Genomic DNA, 18,473 nt, shown 5'->3' with positions numbered 1-18,473 from the left:
CTTTTCACATATTACATTTGTCCCCATTACCACAACCCATTGATGGGTCCAAGATTCCATAAAATCAACATTTCCCTGCCTTATCTTATTCCTTCATAGTGAAGATGTCTCCTACTCAGTTCAGTGTTACCTTCAACATCTTCACTACCATCACTGTATTTCAAAACACCTGTGGCTGATAAAAGGGTTATTGTACCATTGCCAGCCCACCTGCCTCCCTTTGGGGGTGCAGGAAAGAAATAACAGTAATAATAAATGTGAAATTCATGTTTCAGAGTCTTTTTTGTTTAATTTGAAAATGACAACCCTTCTGTGTTCTACTGGGTATGGACACTTGATTTCAGGCCTGGAGGTACTGGGTCCAGTCCTGGGATTTTCTTCATTCCAGTCCATCCAGCACAGCCCCAGGTTCAAGCAGACTGCTATCAAAAGAGTATCAGAGATCTTTATTGATGGTAAAAGGTGGCCGGGCTGAATGGCCCTTCATCCTTCCCCATCTATAAGGGCTGTACTGTTATCTACGAGGAGACACCACAGCCACACACTTTGCCCCACAGACTTAAGCTCCTTTTTTTTACTTGCACTTGGGTGACCCAAGAGGCCTCTGGAAAGGGTGATACATTCTACAGAAATCTTACAATTGTGTCACCTCTGACATCCCTCTCAGCTTGGTGCCCCAAGCACTGTTGGGCCTCAAACTGGGCCTGTCTACCACTTACCCTCCATAGTTTCATAGTTTCTGCTCTCTCTCCCTCTCTCTCTTACTAATTGTAAGCACTTGGGTTTTAGCAATAGTTAATCAATATGGAAACAAATATTCTTATTTATGATAAAAGTTAGTCTTTATTCCAAATTCCACTGAGGAATTTGAGCAACAGCAAAACAGCAATATTTAATATAATAAATTATCACTCTGCTGCAAAGTGTGGGTTGCTTTGAAACTTCCTAGTGGATTAAAACTGTGTACAGCAACAAGACTCGAACCTGGGATACTTTCCGAGGCAAGTGTAAGTGTCATGTGAGTTGTTCTTGTGAAATATTTTATTATCTTTTATCTCGTGAAAGACAACCATGAAAGTTGTTATTTTTGTGACACATAACAATCAGGGACAAAACTAGCCATGAAACTAAAACAGTATCCCAAATATATGTATGTATCCAAACATATTAGACCTCATCACTAATAATTTGGTTTTATATAATTTTATAAGAAATTAATTATACCTGTTTAAGAATTCAATTCATTTACATTTCTCTACAATATACAGTGATATCATTTAAGATTGTCATCACATATTATCAAAATATCTTTTAAGAGAGATACCTGACCAAAAACTTTTACTGCTGCGTGCAATATTGCAGTTCTAAAAAGCGGAAGGTATTTTCTTTATTTTATGTTCAGTAAAGATGGGAACAGAAAGGGCATCTGGCTACCATCTCTGATTAGTTAGTTAGTTATTTTCATATTCTATTGACAATTTACATAATAATAATCTAGTGAAATTCAGATCAACATACTAACCCTATGAAGATAATGGGATAAGGCAGGAAAAATAATAAGAATAAAATGGGGTCATTCCATGTCAAATCAACGAATTGTACTACATGATTTGAACCATGACCTCTCAGATTTGGATGAGTTTTTTTTCAGGTAATGTACCCACTAACACTAGTTTAAATTTGAGATTTCGAATTTTTCTGATCTTTGGTTTTTGAGTTTCAAGGGTTTAAAAATCAAAAAAACCTCTGTTTTTGATCGATGATTGTTTTAAAATGCTGTAGCTCAAAAACTATACAACCTAGAGAGCTCAAACTTGCACCATTCTTTTCCTCCATAAATTCCCTTCAATTTGATACATAACATGACTATGCTACCTAAATATGAAAATTTTAAACTATTCCAAAAAAACATTTTTTGAGATTTCCAAAATACATACCCTCTGATATTTTTATAAAAATTGTATGTGTTGTCCAGTCTAACTGACAACATACATGCAAAATTTCAAGATGGGATCTCAATGGGTTCTTGTATAAAATAATATTTTACTACCGCAATACACACTAGTGAGGTGAAAAGCAGACTATTTCTAGGCTATGAATACTAAGGTAGGCCTATGTAATTCTAACAAACTTAGATTTTTATGTTAGCCTTTTTATGCAACATTACCCTCTTATCGTTTGTTAATTCATTAAATGATATAGTGTTGTTTTAATTTAATGTTCATGATTCTTTTAACTGTGCATCATAAGGAAGTGAACACATTTTAATTGGTAATATACATGCTACAAGTTAAAATTTTGAATAAAGCCACTCACCTTCATCCTTAGTTGTAAATGGCAGAGATTATCTTTTTCTTGGTTTTCCAGTGTAATTTGTAATAATTTACAAGTTCCTTATATTAGAAATTGGCATATAAGTAATTTCACTTGGGAAAAAGATTAACTTGTTGATATCTGCATGGATAGTACTGTATTTCTAATACCAATTGGTATTTACAAAGTTAACACACATGGTATTTATAAACTTAGTGTTTAGTGTGAGTAGGTGTAACATAATTTAAACGTGCTTCTTTTATGATCTTTTAAGATATTTTTCCAAAGCAAGAGAAGACAACTTCATTTCTTTAGCACTTAAAGTGTAGGTTCTTCCTGTAGCTGTTGTTGGATTCACTGTTTGTAAAAGAGTATTTCCTGGTACATCTAATATATCTCTTGGCTGTGGATAGTAAAAAGACTGGGCTGGGCCCTTTGGGTGTAAAAAATTTATTCGGTACATGTCATTGTATTTTTCTTCAATGCATCCTAGCCACCAAGAGTCATCATATGCTACTGTCACAAAACCAGCAGTAATATTTTCCATATGTGACAGTGTTATTTAGTTCAGTGTTGTCACATATTCAAGAGACTCATCCAGACTAAAATGATAAGGCTGGGCAGTAATTTGACTCTCTGTGCAGGGTTTATATGAGTGAAACTTTTGTGTTCCCACAATCGCCTTTGAGTCACTAAACCGAGTAAGTAAGTATTCTTTGGTCAGTTCATAGTCCTCTGTTGTGTAATATTCAAAGTCAATGTTTTTTATGTTTTCCATGGCGAATACATAAAGTGATTTGGGTGTTAAGATTTGTTGGTTGTATGGCCTTTGTAAGCTGGCTTTAGCAGCTAGCCGCTTAACAGTTCCGCCAAGGCCATCGCATGCGCTCTTGCCATGGGATGTTGCAAAGAACTCCCACTCTGCCACAACTTCAAAATCAGTTTTATGCAAACACAAATTAAGGAAGTTTTTCTTATTTTTATATTGTGCAGCACTGCCATCAGAAGAGTAAATAATCTTATTAAGTGCAAAAGGCAACTTTTGCTTTATGATTTCTAACAGTTTTTTTCTGGAATACATAGAAAGCGACTGCATTTGTTTCAAGCAATCTGATATGAAGACATACTGCAGATGTTTTAGTTTTCCCACCCATTTACAATATATGATGAAAGGACGCAGTGTAGCTTCCCCATTACATCAAGGTGGCTATAAGTGAGGTAGTGGCCAAAACTAGAGCTTTCACCCTATATGAAAATCTCACGTTTTTTTATAATGAAAAGTGAAAAAAGTGAATGTCGTACAAAATCGTAAGATTCTTAAGTTATTATTTTTTTATATATTTTATTCTCGCATTAAAATATCATTTAATGAATTAACAAACAATAAGAGGGTAATATTGCATAAAAAGGCTAACATAATAATTTAAGTTTGTTAGAGTTACATAGGCCTACCTTAGTATTCATAGCATAGAAATAGTCTGCTTTTCACCTCACTAGTGTGTATTGCGGTAGTAAAATATTATTTCATACAAGAACCCATTGAGATCCCATCTTGAAATTTTGCATGCATGTTGTCAATTAGACTGGACAACACATACAATTTTTATAAAAAAAATCAGAGGGTACGTATTTTGGAAATTTCAAAAAATGTTTTTTTGGAATAGTTTAAAATTTTCAGATGTAGGTAGCACAGCCACGTTACATATCAAATTGAAGGGAATTTATAGAGGAAAAGAATGGTGCAAGTTTGAGCTCTCTAGGTTGTATAGTTTTTGAGCTACAGCATTTTAAAACAATCATCGATTGATCAAAAACGGAGGTTTTTTTTATTTTTAAACCCTTGAAACGCAAAAACCAAAGGTCAGAAAAATCTGAAATTTCAAATTTGAACTAGTGTTAGTGGGTACATTACCTGAAAAAAAATTCATCCAAATCTGAGATATCAAGGTTCAGACTGTTAGTTGATTTGAGATGGAATGACCCAATGATGTTCAGTGAAGGCTCTGAAATTTGACCAGAGCTTCGTAACTGATGTCTAAAATTCTGTTTGCCAACTATTTATGATTGCTTACATTCGGTGTTGGTGGATACCAGCACTGAAACAAAATGTAGTTTATTCTGTGGTAGGGAGTAGTAAAGCTGCTACGACACTCTTCCTGCCTATCGTACACAGAGTTGGTAGCATATGTTACACATTTCTGCTAATGAGTGACACAGGGAAGGAATGATTCTTGAATGTTCACTATCAGTAAGTGTAAGAATGGCAGTACAGATTCCATATCAGTTTTTAAAGGCAGCATTCAGTGACACCATTAATTATCTGCCTAGCATCTTTCAGTTTTGTAATGAACCTTCTTCCAGGAGTTGAAGATAGTATTTGCACTTGGTTGGAAATTTATTTGTTGCACATTTATGAAACAAACAAATCCAAAAGAATCATGTGACATTCACTAGCCACTGTTAGCTACTACAATACTACATACAGTATTGTTACTGTTTTACACTGACAAGGGAACCTCCCCATCGCACACCCTTCAGATTTAGTTATAAGTTGGCACAGTGGATAGGCCTTGAAAAACTGAACACAGATCAATCGAGAAAACAGGAAGAAGTTGTGTGTAACTATGAAAAAAATAAGCAAAATATACAAACTGAGTAGTCCACGTGAAAGATAGGTAACATCAAGGGAACATGAGTTCAAGAGCGCCATGGTCCGGTGATTAACGTGAGCAGCTGCGGAACAACAGGTCCTTGGTTCAAGTTTTCCATGGAGTGAGAAGTTTTGTTTTTTTTATTTTCAGACAATTATCAAAGTTCAGGCACTCACACATAATCAACTTCGCTCTCCAAAATTCCTGGACATGTTCAGATTTGCTTGGACATATGCGGGATTTGACGGCCTACACACCAAAAAATTTGAAAACGTCAAAAACATATATTTTGACAGAGCACAGGGAAAACTGTGCGACTGTGAAACTATTGCATTCCTTTTTTGCAGTTTATGTGACAAACTCTTATGTTTTCATCACTTTTTTGGGAGTGATTATCACATCCACAAGAAAACCTAAATCGGGCAAGGTAGAAGAATCTTTTTACTCATTCGCCAACTGTACAAGTTTGGTGGGTCGACAACACATTCCTGTCATGTGATGCACATGCCGTCACCAGTCTCGTATAGAATATATCAGACGTATTTTCCTGTGTAGGAATCGGTTGACCTATGACCTTGCTATCAAATGTTTTCGGTTTCCTTTGGAGAGGCACATCCTTTCGTCTACTAATCGCATGGTTTTGCGGTGCAGTCACAAAACACAGACACTAAACTTATTACAGTGAACAGAGACGTCAATGAACGAACGGACAGATCATAACTTCGCGAAAATAAAGGAAGTAAATTTTTCACTTGAGGGAAGACTTGAACTAAGGACTTCTTGTTCCACAGCTGCTCACGCTAACCACGGGACCACGGCCCTCCTGAGCTCACCCTATCCTTCATGTTGCCTATCTTGCGCATGGACTACTCAGTTTGTATATTTTGCTTATTTTTTGCATAGTTCCACACTTCATCCTGTTTTCTCGACTGATCTGTGTTCAGTTTTTCAAGGCCTATCCCCTGTGCCAACTTATAACTAAATCTGAGAGGGGTGCGATGGGGAGGTTCCCTTGTGAGATGACAAAAGTCATGAGATACCACCCCAATATCATGTCAGACCTCTTTTGGCCAGAGTAGTGCGACAACGCGACCTATCATGTACTCAACAAGTCGTTGGAAGTCCCCTGTAGAAATACTGAGCTTTGCTACCTCTACAGCCATCCATAATTGCAAAAGGTGTTGCTGGTGCAAGATATTGTGCATGAACCGGCCCCTCAATTATATCCCATAAATGTTTCATGGGATTCATCTTGGGTAATCTGGATGATTAAATGGTTCAAATGGCTCTGAGCACTATGGGACTTAACAGCTGTGGTCATCAGTCCCCTAGAACTTAGAACTACTTAAACCTAACTAACCTAAGGACATCACACACATCCATGCCCAATGCAGGATTCGAACCTGCATCCGTAGCAGTCGCACGGTTCCGGACTGCGTGCCTAGAACTGCGAGACCACCGCGGCCGGTGATGATTAAATCATTTGCTCAAATTCTCCAGAATGTTCTTGAAACCAGTTGCTAGCAACTGTGGCCCGGTGGTGTAGCACACTTTCATCCACAAAAATTCCATCGTTGAATGGTTGCAAATGGCCTCCAAGTATCCGAAAATAATGATTTCCATTCAATGATTGGTTCAGTGGGACCACAGGACCCAGTCCATTCCATGTAAACGCAGCTCCCGGTATCATGCAGCCACAACTAGCTTGCACAGTGCCTTGCTGACAAGTGGGATCCATGGCTTTGTAGGGTAAGTGCCTCACTGGAATCCCACCATCAGCTCTTACCAACTGAAATCGAAACTCATCTGACCAGGTGTGTGAGGTAAAGCCGAAATTTGGTATTCTGATTGCACTCTTGATGTCTCATGCATCTATCTCCAACAACCATCGGTGTTCAAAGTCTGTTAATTCGCGTTGGTTGCTGTAATCGCATTGGAAACCTTTCCACGTGAATCACCTGATGCGAGTGCTAATGACAGCTCTGCCCATGAATTGCCCTTTTATACCTTGTGTACGCGATAGTACCACCACCCGTACATGTGCATATAGCTGTCTCATGACTTCAGCCAACTCATTAAAAGTGAGGGATGTAATCAGTGACCGGACATAAGGTACCATCGGCCCAGATTGATCCCTGGATTACGGGCTTCCATCAATGTAAACAGTACGTGACTTTGTAAGGGTCTCTAACGTGCGCATGTCATGTTATTGTCTGAATAAAGTGTTTCCATACTGTCGAAATCTTGATAATTATACCACAAAAAATATGTCCACTGTTTGTCGCGAGTTTAAATTTCAATAAGCAGAATTAATTGTCAGTATGAGACCGATCCTCTTAGTTTCATGTAATAGGCTTTCAATGATAGTTTTCAAACGGAAAACTGGTTATTTATCAATAGAAGGAATTCACTGCAGCACAGCGAATGGTGATAAGTGTCATAGACACTTCCACTCAGTGCGCGTCGTCTGCCATGGAGCCGGGTTCATTACGTTTAATAATTCAGGAAAAATGGAGAAACTGGACTGTTTTGCGTATTTGGGAATATTCCATATTACATGGGCTATAAACGATGTGGTGATTTTGAAAAAAATCGTTTCAAAAATAATATTAACAAAATTATATTTTGAAGCCATTTTGACTATTTTCCGACCATGACTGTCTCAAGAAATATGGTAAGTTTTTTTTTTTAAATTACCGCTACCAGTCACAAACTTTGTCAACTATTGTATTACTTATTTATTTAGCGACATGTTTCGAGGTAAACCTCATCTTCAGGCTAAATATAATATAAAAATAAGGCCATGCTGATGTTACAGTCTTTTCGTAAATGCTGGGGTCATCTTTTTTTCTTCTGGCGAGGCAGTCTCGTAGTGATCCGCTGGGGTGCCTCCATTTCCGTGCCTTTCCTGGTCACTATTCACAAATTGTGACTAACATAGCAGTAACTTGGAAACACGATCACAAACAGTTTTGTAGTGCAGTGGGCGTAGCAGTGACTTGGAAACTGCTATGTTAGTGACAATTTGTGAACAGTGACCAGGAGAGGCACGGAAATGGATGCACCCCAGCGCATCACTACGAGACTGTCACGCTAGAAGAAAAAAGATGACCCGAGCATTTACGAAAAGACTATGTAACATCAGTATGGCCTTATTTTAAAGTTGTTTTTGTAATGCCATTTAGCCTGAAGATGAGGTTTACCTCGAAACATGTCGCTAAATACATAAGTAATACAATAGTTAACGAAGTTTGTGACTGGTAGCGGTAATTTAAAAAAACCTTTACATAAAAAACCTTCACAAATTATATTTTGCTTTGATTCCCGCACTCAGTTTAAGAGAAAAATCTGTAAACAGCAACAGCACGAATTCAGAGTCTTTCTCCGACATTTACCGATCAGAACAGGATGGCAGGGCGTTTGAAACACCATAAGCTGCAACTGTTTCCTTAATCATTAATTTACATATTTCACACCCTCTGCTGCTGACACTGACCTGAGGCAAGTGATTAGCTATTGCTGCACGATTCTAGTGGTAACTCGATGGCGGTCTTTCTAACCCATTATTTGAGATTGATAAGCTACGATTTATAATATAATATACTGGTACAGAAGTAAGACGCGCGCACTACTGGTCAACAACATAAACGATATCTAGTAAGTTCATTCATGTGCTTCAGTTTCTTGCTAAAGTACTGCTCATCGTATGATTGTTCAGAATAATGTACAAAACCGATAATCATATAACAAACAACACAATGCCAACATTGAAACACGATCACTAGAAATCGTTTCAAGCTATCCCTGTTTGGAGTAACACATTTAACAGAACTGATTTTTACCTCGTATTTAAAAAAAGCAAAAAATCACTTTTCAATAGGTATAACATGCATAAGGGTACTAGGTCATGCATACAGTAACCTAACAGAACATTTCGGCGTTGTCTCCGTTCTCACGTTCTTTCTTACAACGCGCATGGAAAGTTTCTGGACCCTAGTAGTAACAGTAAATCTCTTGCCTCAGGCTGGCTGAACGTGTGAACCTGCGTATTCATGAGCAGTATAAGGAAACAATATGTATAATCTTAAATGCCTGCCATCCTGGTCCTGATTGGTAACGACGGAAGAAGTCTCTTAAATTCACGTCGCTGCCGTTCATAAGGCCTATCCAGTCAATAGTCGTGTCATAACTGTAGAAAAATACAATTATGGGAGCAGGTTTAGTTGCTTATGTGTCATTTCCTAGTTGTATTATAATAAATCGCACCAAAACGGGTTTTCCATAGATTTTTAGTGCTCTGGTGGCAAAAAACATTATATCGTCAGATAATTCAACTTTAATACAAATATACTGTATACAACGTTTGCCAACACGTGTCAGCGCCATAAACAAAATAAAAATATTGTACGTTACCGGTATGGCTTTAAGAGCTACATACGTCAACCACATACTTCCTAATGTCAGACATCGTTACGTGAGACACCAAAATAATTTTAAGATGCTGCACATAGTTTATTCTAGCCAATTTCGTAAACAAAAATTAGAGTGGAATACATAGAACTCTAAAGCATACCTTGTTCTTCGGCTGCCATTTCGTTTATAATATTTTACTGTAAAACAGGACAAGAAAATAAGACAATTGTTGCCCAGCAACACAGCGTTGCGCCGATATCAACAGCAGCATCCTTGGTTAGCAAGCGACAAACTCATTAAAGTGCGCGTGATACTTAGAAACTAGAAAAGAAAGAATAATTTATATTTTGATCTGTATAGGACTATAGTGGATATTCAAGAATGGGCGGCGAAGATTTTGGAGAGGAAGGACAAGATGATTTATCCGAAAATCTTAGAAGATTGGCTACTGCTGCCATAGCTGCACAGGCCAGAGAAGAAGAAAAAAGAAAATCGCAACTCCCGTGTTAAAAGTGGGAAACACAGACTGACAGCAGCGCCTAAAGTGGTATGGAGATGAACTAAAATATGAAAAAACAACGGATTACATCCCTCCCCCTCCCCCTAGTTTACTTACGTTGTAGTTTTGTATTTTTATTTTAATTCTATTACCTTATTTTTCTGGGCGTGCCATGTAATTATTTTGGCTGGCATCATAACAAAATAATTGAAACACAGCTATAGCACACTGTACTACAGTAGAGAGAAACCTATTCAGTAATATTTACAGTGTATTTTTGACGTTTGCGTCTGACAGACAAGAAAACATGATAGGAGCAGCGACTGCCAGGCGCAAACGTCAAAAATAGACTTTTAAATTGACATACTTATATTGTTATCTATCAACATGTAAAAACTCCAGCATGTTTTATGGTTCATAAGAACTAGATGCAACACTTGAAACAGAAGTAAGTCGAAACAAGCTTGTAGTGTAAATAATTGAAGCAAATAACATTGTAGCAGCTAAACTGGACTACAAATATTCCTAAATAATGTCATAATTTTTACATCATACAAGCTGCTGGATCAGTGGAGAAAAAAGACTATTATTAAGAGAATAACCAGCAGTTAAAGAGGTTCAATTAACAAATATTTATCACAATATTAATTAATGAAGAATTCTAAAATTTGTTACAACTATATTTCAGGACTATAATTTCTGAGTAACTGCCCAGCAAACTTGCACTACTGACCATTAATTTCTTAAAAATGTTCCTACATCTTACTGCTGTAAATGCTTCAACACAAAAAAGAAAACATCAATATCAAGTACAAAAAGCAGGAAAGGTGGATAAAAACAGTGAAATGAAAACAAAACTTGCTTTTTATTTCTCAAGCACACAAGAAAAATTTTCTTTTAACTATTATAAAGCTTTAAATCGTTTACTGAACTTGTTTTTAACAACATCAAGTCTTTTATTACTGATGGTGTTTTTCCAATCTTTCACATACTTGTAAAGCAATAGAGGTACACATTGTCTTAAGATATACTGTTCAGAAAAATGGGCCTTGCAAAATGTTATTTCCTCTGGAAACTTAAACAGTGAATAGAATGTATTCTCCAATTGCTCCTGGTGTCCACATTTATCTAAGCATGCATACAACTGACTATGAACATTTGCTACAAAGGACATTAAGCTGTCACTAGCATACAATAATTTTGTGTTTAAAGCATCATATTCTTTGAAACTCATAAATAAATGATGCTCTGTGGGTGTTGGTGAGAACAGAGTTGGTTTAGAGTCACTACAGTTGGTTTCAGGTGTTACACCCATCTTTCGTAGAATGTAATCAGCTACATATGCTAGTGCTTATCTGTCATTTCTTACTTGACACCCACCATTACCAGCAGCAGCTTCATTATCAGCAAGGGCACAATATGAAGCACTTTGATCCATAATGGAATGGTCTGTTGTGGAGTCAAGAAAGTTGTCATCACTAGCTCCCAAAAATTGCCTTAAATTGCTTACTGGCATGCATCTATCATCCTCACAATTACCTAGTGAATTTGTAGGTTATTGACTATAACTGTTTCCAATGCTGCTTTGAACTGAAAGCAAGTTGGGCTGGTATTTGCAACACCATGCTGCCTCACACAACAAAATACATTCTCCACTGGGTCTTGATTGAAAGCCCTCAAGCTTAAAAAATTAAAGCCATTTTTTTTAAATCTCTTCCAAATGAACATCAGTGATCTTATTGTAGTTTGCCACCCACTTATGAAACTGAACATATTTGTCTTATCTCTCCCTGTGCCTAGCTCCAACACTTTCCAATTTTCCATTTCCTTTAACAGACTATACCACATTTCAATACGTGGGCACTCTGCAGAGAGGGCACACTTATAAGACTTGCCATCTTGTGGATAACAATAGGAACTGTTCAGTGAATCAAATAAACAATCCATCTGTTCAACAAATTCTGCAGTGTATATTGCCTCAGCAGGTAAGATATTAAATGCCACATAAGTTTCAGTAACTGCAGCAACTGTATGATTAAGCTGGGATGCAGCTACCTTGACTTTCAGTTTAGTAAAAGAATCCTTTACTTCAAAATGATTCCTGTTTAGTTTTGGCAATATCTTAAACATCTTCTGCTGATCCAGGAGAGAGGCCCTGTGAATATATCCAAAACTGGTCTCTTTTTTAAACCCAAACTGTATTTTATTTCCTAGCAGAGTATTTCTAGTATTTTTAATAGATGTGGGACATCATAAATTACTGCAATAGGTTCATCCCTGACTACAAAATGAAATGGAGTGGACTCAGTAGATTTCTCACAGCAGAGTTCCTTCAGTGCTCTCTGGTTGGTTGCACCCTGGTCACAAACTGTACAAATTACCTTTAGCCCTATTTCCTGCAATTGCCTTATGACATAGGTAAGAAGACTTTTTAAAGTGATACTTGAAACTGAGTTGTGAATGAAGTAATAAGCAACAACCTGCTTCCAGCTTTTCTGTATGCCTCTAACCATGAAAACTAATGCATGATTTGCATGAAAATTTGACCTCCCTAAATGCCCTAAATCTTGAAACCCTGAAATTTCTTGTTTGCTTGCATTATAATACAACCCTATTTCTAAAGACATTTATCAAACAACATAGCACAATATTTGTCACTGTTGTTCATTACTTCAACTTCTGCTTTCATTGCATTCATGACCGAAGGATTCAATCCTGGTTCAAAAGGTATAGAAGACAACAGACATTTCAGATACCTCATAGAAGGAAGATAAAAATGAACTGACAAGTATTTGTATAGGCGGGGACTTCTTTTGTATAACGATAAAGCAAATACTTTGTCCTCGAGTGTTCGTCGCCTTGTATTTGCTGATCGATGTGCATTTCGTAACTGGCTGTTTATGAAATTTTTGGCAACAGAGCTTAAATTAGATTCTATGAAAGAGAAAGTATTGCTGTCATATAAATCTTTAATTGCTTTCAGTTCTGATTTTTCATCATGTAGCTTTGCTTTCAGTTTTGATAGCGTTGTTAGAGTATACCTATGGATCTTGTACATTTTTGATTTTGTTGGAGTTAAGTCTGCTTTTGAAACCCCTGTACCTAAAACCCCACTTTCTTCAATACAAAATGTTTCAGATAAGAAGGTGTACTCACTTTCTGCAGATTCATTTTGAATGGAGATAAAAAATTTAAGAGGTGCATCATGCAATGACTTACTCTGCTCAGCACAACTAGTGCTAGGTAATTCTCTAACACCAGTTTCACCTCTGGTATTGGCACCTGTATAATAAAGATTTTCCATGGTCCCTCTAGTGCTTGGTAAGTCTAATTCACCATTAACACCAGTTTCACCTGATCCACTTCTGGTACAAACACCTACATGAGAACTACTTGCCACAGCACAACTAAGGCTTTGTAGTTCATTAACTCCAGTTTCACTTCTGGTATTAGCAACTGTAAAATGAACAGTTGCCATAGCATCACTAGTGCTTGGTAGGCCCAATTCACTATTAACAACAGTGACACCTGATTCACTACCGATTTTGGCAATTTCACAAGGAACACCTGTCACATGCTTTGGAATCACACTCCTGTTTAGCCTATGCCTACTTTTATTCATAAAATCTTCTTTGAAAAAATGATCTTCACAAACAAAATAAGAAGCACATTTCACATCTGGTGACAGTTTACAAATACTCTTCCACTTTAGAAGCAACTCTTGAGGTAGTCTTGGAAACCTGTAGAAATGCTTGTTGCAAATTTCCTCCGTTGAACCCACGTAATAGCCAGATGAACAGCCGGGGAACTTGCAGGAGTATTTCAACGTCAATCTCTTGTGTTGAATATTCTGAAAACAACATAAAAGTCTTCATTAAATAAAGCTACTACAGACAAATCAAAGTTATTTAAATAAACAAACGGAAACCACACTGCTTAATTCACGATAGAAGAGAATACATTTCATTTATAGGCTACGAGATTATTTAATGAAAAATTAAATGTCTTACCTTAAATTAATTGTGGACATTTTTCAGCAGGAAATCTCTTCAATTCCATGGTGAACTTCATGAATTTAAAGTAAAAAATCTGTTTATAATGAAGATGAGTAGTTTGTAAATATGAATCGAATACAAAGACGACTGTAACCAAGGACCACAGACTTCAGTGCAGAGCAAGACGATAGAATATTTCAAAACAACCATCATTGGAGTTCAGACAGCTCTCATTGGTCAATTCCAGCTTCGTTTGACCTCTAGCGCCTCTAGTGGTCTGGAAAGGAACTATGTGGCTTATGCCTCTTCGCCCACATAGCTTTCACCCCCGTGGCACAGGTCTTGCAGGAGGAAGACCTGAACAGGGGTATTCAAGATACAGTAACTTCAAGAAAAGATATGCAGAGACGAAAAAAATGACGTCACATAAGCGCATGGTGTCAGCTGCTACACACATCTCTGGTTATCAGGTAAGACAAATCTACTGCAGTGAATATTATAGTCAGAATAAATTTTCGAGAGATGGCAGACGACTTAGAGATTTCGGCAAAAGGACAACGAATGAAAGACATTGGGAACCAGCAAGTGAAAATTCCAGCGAAGACTCTTGAAAACGCAATGACAGGAAAGCCTGTACAACCGACCAGTTTCACTTGGGAGCAAAACAATAATGAGAACACGAAGGAGCGATCGCATTCAATTCCAACAGATCAACAGACATCTCAAAATAGTTATAAGAAGATAACTGGGACCACAGAGCCTATGTAGTGTAGAAATAGTTGTGGATAAACAAATTTATACAAAGGTATCGATTATGATATCTGATATTGTGAATGTGTCTGCTATTGACAAGAACCGAAAAAAATAGCTTACAAGAAGTGAGGCAGAAAACCAGTTAGTAAACCAAAAAGATTAGAAAAATTGGGATGCATACATTCTCACACATATGGTGAAAAAATAAGGTGTAATCAGGGACGGCGATCACCTAATGAGTGGAGATATTGGCTTAATTTTAGTGAATTTAAAGTTAGAAATGTTGTCAAAAGCACAGTTGAATTGTTCTGGCAACATCAAACCTGTGTATGTAAATTTGAAGATCATGAATGACTGGCATTTTATACATTTAATTTAGTTTTGTTTCTGCAGGCCATATTTTACAGTGATATTAGACATGCCATGTTTATGGTTTTATACAGACTAAAACGAATTTCTTATATATATTTCATTGACTATAAAAACAATTTTTGGTAATAATGTTTTTCAAATAATGAGTAATAATACACAGTAATGACATGCCAGTATACTAATTTATGCAATGATTTAACTTACGCAACAGTCTTGAATACACAAGGGAAATCAACAAGTTATATGTTTTTGCTATGCTGCTGAAAATACTAATTCCTTTCGACGAAAAGGAAACTAAATATTGTAGATAATATATGTTGAACATACTGCAGAAAATATTTACATATTTATAAGTAGTGAAAACTCATTTAAATCGTATTTGCACGAATGCCCTTAGTGTATATTTTCTCTTCTGTGTTTTCAGCACTATACTTTATTTTCCGTTTTTCTTCTTCCAAGAAGTTTCTTTCCATATGAAAAAGAAAGTGTTTTACTTCATCTCCAATTTTACATTTGCATTCGTCCTTTGGATTTGGCTGCAAATATTTCTTCACCTTATAGCAACATCTGTTGATGAGATGTTCCTTCAGTTTTCTTTTGAAGGTGCCTAGTTCCTTTATGCTCTTTGTGTTTAGCAGCAGTCTGTTATAAAATAAGCTTCCTGTGTTTGTAGCGTCTGTATCTATCATTTTCAATATTTTCCTACGAAATGGTAATTTTCTCTAGTTCTTTTGTTGTGACCATGAAAATCTCTGTTTAGAGGTGCTGTACAATTTACCGTTAAAAGAAATATTGTCTGTTACATGTACAATTTGGTAAAGTTAATGTTTCATATTCTTTGAATTTGTTTTTGTAGGATTCCCATGGTGTTAGTTTTGTTATGAATCTGATGGCTTCGTTTTGAAGTTTTAAGATTCTCTGAATGTGTACATCTGCTGCTCCTCCCCATGCTGTACACAGGTGCTCATAGAATGATGTTTTCTGTAGAACTGTACATACTTTCTGTGAGACAATGTTTCAAATGCCTGCGCTGCCAATTACAAAGAGAGGCAAGATGTGATGGACAGCACACATGATAGACATGCCCATTCCCGTCCATTATTTGTATGTACTGCCAAGAAAATCTTTAAGCCACAGGTACAAAACAATGTGAACTTACCGAAAGTAAAGAAATACGAGAAACAGCTACCTACAACAATATTTCCTGCAATGAAGCAGGCAGCAAGTTAAACTCACATAGCTATGCCATTGTAGCACAGCATTCAATCGGACAGAGTATTATGAACGGTATGGCTGTAATGCAGAGCAGAATAAATAACTCAGAATGATTTCCTCCACTGAAGGGAATCGCTATCATGAACCTGCAACGAAGCAGGCAGCAAGTTAAAGTCAAATAGCTACGCCACTGGTAGCACACAATTCAACAGGACAGAATATTACGAACAACACACACAGAAGCGCCAAGGAAACTGGTATAGGCATGCATATTCAAATATACATATATTTAAACAGGCAGAATACGGCGCTGTGGTCAGCAACACCTACCGGTATATAAGACAACAAGCGTCTGGCAGTTGTTAGGTCGGTTACTGCTGCTACAATGGCAGGTTATCAAGATTTAAGTGAGTTTAGATGTGGTGTTACAGTTGGTGTTACAGTCGGCTCCAGAGCGATGGGACACAACATCTCCGAGATAATGATGAAGTGGGGATATTCCCGTACGACCATTTCACGAGTGTAACGTGAATTTCAGGAATCCACTAAAACATCGAGTCTCCGACACCGCCGAGGCCGAAGAAAGATCCTGCAAGAAACTGAAGAGAATCGTTCAACGTGTCAGAAGTGCAAACTGCTACAGATTTCAATGCTGGGACATCAACAAGTGTCAGCTTGCGAACCATTCAATAAAAACTCATTGATATGGACTTTCGGAACTGAAGGTCCACTCATGTACCCTTGATGACTACACGGCACAAAGCTTATACCTCGCCTCAGTCTGTCAACACCGACATTGGTTTGTTGAAGTCTGGAAACATGTTGCCTGCTCAGACGAATCTTGTTTCAAATTGTATCAAGCGGGTCGACGTGAACAGATATAGAGACAATCTCATGAATCCATGGACCTGCATGTCAGCAGGGGACTGTTCAAACTTTTGGGGACTCTGTAATGGCGTGAGGCGTGTGCAGTTGGAGTGATATTGGGACCCCTGATGCGTCTAGATACGACTCTGACAGGTGACACGTATGTAAGCATCCTACCTAATCACCTGCATCCATTCATGTCCGTTGTGCATTCCGATGGACTTGGGCAATTCCAGCAGGACAATGCGACACGCCACATGTCCAGAATTTCTACAGAATGGCTCCAGGAACACTCTTCTGAGTTTAAACACTTCCGCTGGCACCAAACTCCACAGACATGAACATTATTTAGCATATCTGGGATGCTTTGCAACGTGCTGTTCGGAAGACATCTCCACCACCTCATACTCTTACGGATTTATGGCCAGCCCTGCAGGATTCATGGAGTCAGTTCCCTCTAGCACTATTTCAGACATTAGTAGAGTCGATGCCACGCCGTGTTGCGGCACTTCTGTGTGCTCGTAGGGACCCTACACGATGTTAGGCAGGTTTACCAGTTCCTTGGCTCTTCAGCGTAGCTGTAACGCAGTGCACAATAAATAACACTGAAGAATTTCCCCCACTGAAAAAAATAGGTAACATGAACCAGAAAACGAATGTAAGCCAACAACCACTCCCAAGAGCAACCCACTTCATTTCACGATTCAACATGAAAATAAATATGGTCACTCTGCATCGAGATATCTACTTCTACATCAATACTTTGCTAGTCACTGTGAAACGCATAGCAAAGGGCAAGTCCCAATGTACCAGTTATTAGAGCTTTTTCCCGTTCTTTTCACAAACAGAGCTCGGCAAAATGATTGTTTAAATGCCTCTATCTGTGCTGCAATTAATGTAATCTTATCCTCAAGATCCCAATGGGAACGCTTTTGTAGAGGGTTGTAGTATATTTCTAGAGTCATCATTTAAAGCTGGTTCTTGTGTTAAGAATATTTACTTCAGACAGACTGCAAAGGAATTACTAAACTTATCATCAGAGATACGCACACCACCAACATACAGCAAAGACAGTTTCAGCTGTACTTGCATAACAAAGACGTAAAATGTCACATTACACAGGTATGACAAAACATTTGTATTTTTGTTTTCAATGTTAACACTTCCTCCAAAGAAAAATATGAAAGTGTTTACAAAATTTCATATGGATTTAATCTGCTGCACTCTTAATTCTTTCGTGCAGCTTCTCGAGTCGGACCTTTTCCAACCGTTTGGCTTGTAGATAAGGTAATTGGTGCCGTCAATGTATACTAGTCTGAACTCCTCATTCAAGAATCTTTCCGTGAGTAGAAGTGACGGACTTCTATGTGCTTCTATTTTCGATGATACATTAGA

General features: G+C 37.6%; 2 protein-coding genes across 2 annotated transcripts in view; both read right to left on the bottom strand.

Moving 5' to 3' along the window:
• Window positions 1–9,624, bottom strand: part of LOC124596401 (dynein regulatory complex protein 8) — a 192,558-nt gene extending 182,934 nt beyond the window's left edge. The window contains exon 1 of the mRNA XM_047135528.1: window positions 9,538–9,624. Coding sequence (XP_046991484.1) covers window positions 9,538–9,556 — 19 coding nt within the window. The 5' untranslated portion in view covers window positions 9,557–9,624. The remainder of the gene's footprint in view (window positions 1–9,537) is intronic.
• A 1,098-nt stretch (window positions 9,625–10,722) lies between these two features.
• LOC124595459 lies at window positions 10,723–14,185 on the bottom strand. The gene is made up of 2 exons (XM_047134208.1): window positions 13,887–14,185; window positions 10,723–13,726 (listed from the first exon to the last, which is right to left on the bottom strand). The coding sequence occupies exon 2, from the start codon at window positions 13,496–13,498 to the stop codon at window positions 12,494–12,496; it is 1,005 nt and encodes a 334-aa protein (XP_046990164.1). The 5' UTR covers window positions 13,499–13,726; window positions 13,887–14,185; the 3' UTR covers window positions 10,723–12,493.
• Window positions 14,186–18,473: the final 4,288 nt, after the last annotated feature.

The sequence above is a fragment of the Schistocerca americana genome, chromosome 2 (genome assembly GCF_021461395.2).
Source record: "Schistocerca americana isolate TAMUIC-IGC-003095 chromosome 2, iqSchAmer2.1, whole genome shotgun sequence".
In the NCBI taxonomy this organism is placed as follows: Eukaryota; Metazoa; Arthropoda; class Insecta; order Orthoptera; family Acrididae; genus Schistocerca; species Schistocerca americana.
The sequence above is the reverse complement of the archived record's forward strand: the minus strand, read 5'-3'. Positions and strand labels throughout refer to the sequence as shown.